Raw genomic sequence first — 7,500 nt, 5'->3', positions numbered from 1 at the left:
CTTGTTCCGATGGAGTATCGGAGTCGACGGGAGAGCAATCTCCAGTTGATTTAGTGAGTCTTCACTAGACCCGATAAATCGACCCCCGGTGCATCGATCACCACAGCATCAATCCCCGGTAAGAGTAGATATACCCTTAGACTCTGAGGGCTTGTCTACACTACCGCACGGGGTCGATCTAAGATACGCAACTTCAGCTACGTGAAAAGCATAGCTGAAGTCAATGTACTTAGCTCTTCTTACCATGGTGTCTTCACTGCGGGTAAGTTGACAGCTGACACTCTCCCGTTGACTCTGCTTACGCTTCTCATTCTGGTGGAGTACTGGAGTTGACGGGAGAGTGCTCAGCATTCGATGTATCCCCGCTGGATTCGATGTATCCCCGCTGGATGTATCCCCGCCCGATTCGGTGGGTACAGTAGACAAGCCCTGAGTCTACAAATTGGACCTGCTTGGGCCGACCCTTTTGCCTGTGTGAAGCTCCACTGAGTTTAATGGAACTTTGTGTGAGCACAAGAATCCAACTGCTAATCAGTTTGCAGGATTGAGGCCTTATGTAACACTGTGTGGTAATGGGCAAATATTGACTTTTCAACAAATGTCCCTGCACATGTGATACTGTATCATATGTCTAATGCTGTACCCTTTACTGGAACTGAAATACAAATCATGTTAAAAATCATGCTGAATTTGCTGCATGAGGCAATTTATTCGTTAAGTAAGAGATTTAAAAACAACAGCAGCATTTTTGTGCGTACCTTATGACTAATCTAGATATTCTCCTATGGACTGAGATACCTTTCTACCTTTACTTCCTGCTGCTACAGAGTCCACTGAACTCCAAGTTTTTCCAAGTGGGTTTTCTTTTAATATCTGTAAACCTATCAAAAAAGATATTCTCTCTAGCTTCAGTCCCAAGGCAGTGATTTGTGCACTTATAGGTGTACTTTGTTTAGTGTCACCTATGGTGTAGATTGGATAGATTTTGTAAAAGATAGCATTACTTTTAAAGAAACATACAATTTGACAAGCTATTGCATTTTACCTTCATTTTATTGCCATATTTTTCATCACACTCATTGTTTTCCAACGGTCATGAAATTGTTCATTTTCTTAGTCTGTTACATTCGTAGACCTATTTACTGTTTATAAAGCAATATGCACTTACAGGTTTTGGAGATGGCTTGGGCTCCGAGGGTCGCATGTGCAAGTGGGTCATCATTGCTTGAAGACGTTCACGTTCTTTAGAAAGCTGTTAAGAAAGAGTGAGATCAGAAGCATTTTAGAAATGACTGATACAGCTATTTTATTGCAGTGATACATCTTATCATTGAGCTTGTCTCACTGTAATGATTCCTGCATATAAAAGCCTATGTCAGTAGAAAGTTATCCAAGAGGAAACGCAACTTTGGCTAGGAGAAAAAAAAAAACTTTTATAGCCTTTCTTATGTTAAAAGGTCAGAGAAAACAAATAACACTTCATCTTTTTGTCAATAAGAGAATTGAGGTCACAGTTGCATCGACAGTAACAAGTTACTAAGACTATAAATTAGAAGGCCCATAGTGTCTCTTTAAAGTCCTGTGGACACTGTTAGCAATGGACTAGTGCCAATAGCTGTGAAGGGGTGAAGGGTCCTCAAAGCACAGTGCCTGCCAGGATTGTCTACACACTTCATCCTTTCCAACTGAGGTCCAGTTAGTGCCCCCTGCAATCTGCTATCATCAATCTAATTCAATAGAGTGACAGAGACCAGGCAGTGTGAAACGCTGAACTCTGCCACTGAGTCGGCATCTACACTGCACTGGGTCTCATTACAAGTGATGGACCTTACTTTTCTATCAGTCAGACAAAGCAAAAAATGGCATAATTGGTCACACTGCAAGCAGAATCTTCAGTTGGACGGTTACGTTGCAGCAGACCCTCTATAAATTGTAAACGGTCCTTAAGAAACCCTTACATCTGCTTCAGAAAACATTTCATGTTCTTTACAAAACCTGTGTTTTATTTGGATTCATGATTGATTTTCACATCATTCACCATACAAAATAATTGTCTTTTCAGATTCTAGAGATCTTGCCACATTAAAAAAAAACATAGAAAAGTGTTTTAAAATGTTGAAAATGCTGATAAAAGGTAAATAGATACAAAGAAAAATATCTATTGTTTTACACAGTAAAGTTAGGTAAAAAGAACTACTACTTACAAGTTGTGTTCTAATGACATTAATTTGGATACCAACAAAATTATTACCACGCTTGTGGAAATAAGAAATCAGTTAGTGGTTAACATTGCTGTTTTCTTAGAGGCTTGTAAAGCTTTCTTGCATTAATTTTGTGTTAAAATTAGTTCAAATGCTAGAGCTACAACACAAAATTAGGAATGTGTTAAAGTAGACAACTGGACTAGCTCATTATACAGAGCAACAAAAAAATAGGTTCTGTACTACCTGTGCTACTGTTGACATTTTGCTATTACTCCTACATAGAAGAAAGTACTAGATATAATTTGGATAGTGCATCTTTAATTAAAAACACACTTGAGGCAGGAGAGCAAAAAGATTTTTTTCTAGGCTTTACATTATATACACGACACTTTAGAAACATGCCATTTGCCATGATGTAAAACTAAGAAAAAAAGGCCAGATGAGCCAACATTAAGCCTGTAAGCTCCGAGCATCTAAAAACAACTAGAGCTTTGTTTGGTTTGTAGTTCACACACATGAAGGGAAAAAAGTGAGATGATTATATTTTCTCATAATTATTTTTGGTTTCTGATATTAAAATACAAAAGAACCAAATAGCATTAGTTTTGTAAAGAAGAAACAAAAATTCATACACAAAATGTGTCCATGTTACATCAATAACATATCATTTACCAAAAGTCAAGAAATGTAAATAGCTCTATATCTTTCCTCTGCAAGTGCATCACTTCTTCATACATAAACAAACACAAAAGAGAGAGGACCAATCCTAGGCTGTGATCCTGTTGCTCTGCAGCACTGCATAGTACAAATGACTCTAACCATAGTGGATACAGCCCCGGATGATTACCCCTTGCAGCCCATGGTGGTGGCATGGCTGAGGGAAAGGTAATATGGCTGCGACCGTCCCTGAATGCTGGTGATCTCTGCCGTAGCGGTTTCTCAAGTCTTTCAGTTCACACTACCTCTGTGCCAGAAGATAGGACCAGCACAAAGTGGCTGTAGGATTGGGGGACCCCAGAGAGCACTCCTTGCCGATAGCTGAAGATTTGACCCAACATCTTTAAGCAATAGTTCTGCAGTTGTGATGACTCCAAAGGGATGTTTGTCTGTGCCAGGACTAGAAGATGGGATCCATACATATGCATGACAATGCTTCCTCCTGGACTGAGTCAGAATAGCTCAACTGAGTATCACAGGCTCTCTACTATTGTTGATGAAGATTCTACATTAGCTTAAGTGCTAAGAGACTGTGCATTGTACACTAAGTGCCTTAGCCATAGTGCAGCTATTCTGGTGGCTGGTGTAAAACAGAAAGCAATTCATAAACCCTATGTTGCCAGACATTTATTACAATACTTAGCACTTACACAGTGCTTTACAGATTCAAAGTGACATACACATATTAACTAAGTAATTCCCCCAATATTAACTACCTCACAAGTATGTTGTTGCCCCAATTTAGAGATGGGAAAACTGAGACACGAAACAGGCTAGGTGACTCGCCCAAAGCCACCGAAGAAGTCATTGTCAGAGCTGAAATTCGGGTCAATCCACTACACAGCTGACTTCAGAAAATTGCCGAGCGTTTCAAAACATGAAAGTTTTTAACAAAGTTTCAGAAACATTCAAAGACCTTTTTATGAACATCAATAAATCTGAGTCAAGAGACACAGGCCTTTTATCCTAGAGCCATCGAGACAGGTGCTTTAAAGAAAATGAAAAATAAATAGATAATATGACCATGTAACAAACCTGTATTTCTAACTGCTGAACCACTTGCATTTGCACCCGACACTGAGCGGTGCTTCTGTCATCCAATGCATGTTCATTGTTAAGGTGCCTAGTAAAGAAAGAAAATACTAATAAAATACAGGATTAAGGTGAGCATAATTTCTTTATAAATCAAATTTGCTTCTTCTGTGGATGGGACTCTCATTAATGTCAATGGAACATTTGCGAAAAGCTCTAAGTTGAACATGCCTAGTATAAAACGATGTAAGATAACTATCAGTTCTGTGAAATTTTTATTTTGATCCATAGTGTTCCCAGCTGATAAATGCTAGGGGCCCAATTCTCCTGTGTGTTCAGGTTACTTTGCACATCTCTGCCAGCACAAAGCAGCCCCTAAACCAGACTACCTGTCTACTAACGGATTTCTCCTGTGAAAGGGATCCTTGAGTGGTACAGAGCCAACATAGTGATTTCTACAGTACCTCCACACCCTGCTGCTGGTATAAGTAAGTGGCCAGTACATCCTTAGACTCCACTGATCCCCAGCTGCTGTAGTGACTCCTTCAGGATGTCCTGAATTAGTGCAGCCCCCATGATGCTCTTTATCTGCTCTTCTTTAATTTTTTTTTTAAAACAATCTGGCATCACAAATACTAAGGGACAGCAAGCAATAGTAGAACCTCACTGATTTGCACTGATAACCCCCAAAAGAAGTCTCAGAACACAATAAAACTGATGCAGCTCCACAAACAAGGATCAGCTGGGAAGTGTGAGGCAATGGCAAAGGTCAACTGCACACCTTGTATGCACTGCAGAGCGACGCCCCCTGGCAGCCTCTTGGAGGAGGGTCCAAGATGTGACCATTGGACCAGCAATTATGCATATCTGAAACCAAATCTCCTGTATGGGGGAAAGAGCACATAGTAGCCAAGAGGCAGCCAGTAAGCTGGGCACAGCCTAGGGACAGGAGATTATTGTCTCTTAAGATACATATGGGCCATCACTGCACAAGGCAGGAGACAGGAGAGTTGATTTCAACTCTTAGGGCAAATTATGCCTCCTCCCTCCAAATTGTGGAAGGCCCTGTTTATAGCACATAGGCTGCATGATTTGGGTTTTCTCTTTTTCACAACAGTGTAGCGAAGGTTGGGGAGCAGGACAAGGAAGAAATGGAGGCCAGGACCTTGGCTCTGCAAAAATGTAGACCAGAGGTACAAGAGCTGCAGGGACTATTGTGCAGAATCATGGCCATAGATACCACCATCCATGCCCTAGGAAAAGATAACTCCCTCCCTCCTTTCTTCTTCCGAACTCCTCACTGTACAACATAGTTCCTTGATTCTTTTGCTGTAGGCAGGATTTGCCTCTTAGTGAACAAACAATGAAAAAGCAAAGGACATTGCATCTCATCCTCACCACAGCTCTTTGTTATTACTGTATCTTTAGTTTTTAAAAAAAGAATAGAAATCACGATTTTTTTTTTATGCTGATGATCGGATTTGCATATGAGTGAGGTTTGACGGAGAGGTTTTACTACCAGTGCAAGAGGTGTGGGGAAAAGAAGTAAGTATGACATTTTAGTTTTAGATAAAGTAGTTTTATGTGAACCTAAAATTAATTAATTTAAATATTGGAGAGAATTATTTGCAATAAGCTTAAGTTTCACCAGAAATGGATTCAAAGACATGTCATCTCCTTTCACCTGAGGCCACAAAGCTTGTGGCCCTTAGTTTTAAACTGCATCCCCCTAATTTTTTTGCAGGTGCAAAAATGGAAGATGGAGCCTTAGAAATAAGACTCGGTATATTTAGAATGTGTTCTTTTGTTTTCTAACATTTTTATTTAAAAGAATAATTTCACTTCACCAACCAGGTATGTTCATCAGCAAGAATAAATTGTCAAAAATTCTCATTTTTTTATGATGGGTTCATTTCCACTGATTTTGAAATTAGGATAAATAGATAATCAGTTAATTAATTAATACATTTACTGAATGGCCTTTCACAACATCCTCTTCACTACACAGGCATATCTGTATTCTTACAATGTATGTGATTTATTAACACAATATTTATTTTTAACATGTTTTCAGGTAATTTATTACGAAGTTGAGACACTTACTAGTTTCTAGATAAAGTGGATAGAGTAATTCTAAACCTAATGCATAGCTGTGTCAATTTTAAAATAAAAATGAAAAACAGAGAGAGATAGAGGACATGTGTGTGTTTGCACACCACACACCTGCTTGAGATGACTGCATACTCATTATTATGTATTACTTAATATAGCATCATATGTTTGCATGACACTTTACAGAACAGAGATAGACAGAGTCACATCTCTGAGGAACTTAAAATATAACAGCTATCTGCAACGTGGAAAAAGGAAGTCCAGTATAAAAGCAATTTCAGTATGATCACATAGTGACCTGAGAGACTATGGCACATGTGTTGAGGGTTACAAAGTAATCTCCTGATACTAATGAGTGCCAACACAACCTTTATGTCATTATGTCCATCATATAGTTGTTTATGTTTTGTATTTTAGACAAAAATTATTTTAGGAAAGTGATAGGAGTTTTAAAATTTTTATTAGGATGATTTTTTCTTATCCCTCTGCCTGTGAAGACTAGTTTCTTTATTTATCATGAATGTCCAGGCAGTGTAGTGACAGAAAAATTATGTCTAATACATTTTAAAAACCTCTAAAATACCATTTTTGCTCCAAATTTAGGGTCCAATATTTTGCAATCTGCCAGGACTAGAAATAAATTTTGTACCTCTGGAAGGCTGTGAATCTATCCAAAGTATACGTTTTTTGTTTCTTGCCTTGCAGATCGAGTTATCAGAAAACTTCCTGAAGTTTGGAATGTTAGAAGAAGTCCCAACTGAGATGGATTATTGGTCTGAAACTGGGTGATGAGATGAAAGGGGCAAAATAAATGCAACTTTCTTCATAATTTTGTACTTTAATACATGGTTGAATAAGTAAGGGGATTTTTTCCACTTGTTATCATGGTCACAAATTTGATATTAAATTGTTATTAACTACACATATTTATATAAGAAAGTATTAATATAATAAGTAATGCACACTGTAATTAAAGTGCACTAATGATAAATTGTTAATATAAATAATATGATTTGAGTGTCTTAAAACAGACAAGAGATTAAAAAGCTTGAAAATACAGTGGGATAGATTTTGAAATGGGTCAAAATGCACTAGATTTTTTCAGACACACATGTAACGCAAAAGATACTGTAGCTTTGTAGGTGAGAACAGATATGGTTTCAGCAAAGTTTCTAGTGGACGTTTACCTATATCAATTAACCTCTGTGTAACTGGGCACTCTTGTCAGTCTCTGCTCACAAGAAGCCCATGATTAAAATAGCAGTGCTATAGGTCAGGAGGGAGGTGCACTGGAAGAGCTATATGGGGGAATATACACAGAACCTGTCTGCCCTGTGTTCACTTCCAGCCAGTACTATTATGAGACTCACTTTAATGAGCTCTAACATTCACTCACGCTTTTTTTTTTTTAAAAGGAGAATGTACGTTCACAAAA

The 7,500-nt window shown here is 38.3% G+C and overlaps 1 protein-coding gene across 3 annotated transcripts in view; it reads right to left on the bottom strand.

Moving 5' to 3' along the window:
* FOXP2 (forkhead box P2) overlaps positions 1–7,500 on the bottom strand; it is a 555,269-nt gene that overhangs the window by 41,121 nt on the left and 506,648 nt on the right. For all 3 annotated transcript variants that reach the window (XM_078851144.1, XM_073328132.1, XM_078851145.1), the window contains 2 exons: positions 3,957–4,044; positions 1,169–1,252 (listed from right to left, as the gene is read on the bottom strand). In XM_078851144.1, the coding sequence (XP_078707270.1) occupies positions 1,169–1,252; positions 3,957–4,044 (172 nt within the window). The remainder of the gene's footprint in view (positions 1–1,168; positions 1,253–3,956; positions 4,045–7,500) is intronic.

The sequence above is a fragment of the Lepidochelys kempii genome, chromosome 1 (assembly GCF_965140285.1).
Source record: "Lepidochelys kempii isolate rLepKem1 chromosome 1, rLepKem1.hap1, whole genome shotgun sequence".
Taxonomy (NCBI): Eukaryota; Metazoa; Chordata; order Testudines; family Cheloniidae; genus Lepidochelys; species Lepidochelys kempii.
The sequence above is the reverse complement of the archived record's forward strand: the minus strand, read 5'-3'. Positions and strand labels throughout refer to the sequence as shown.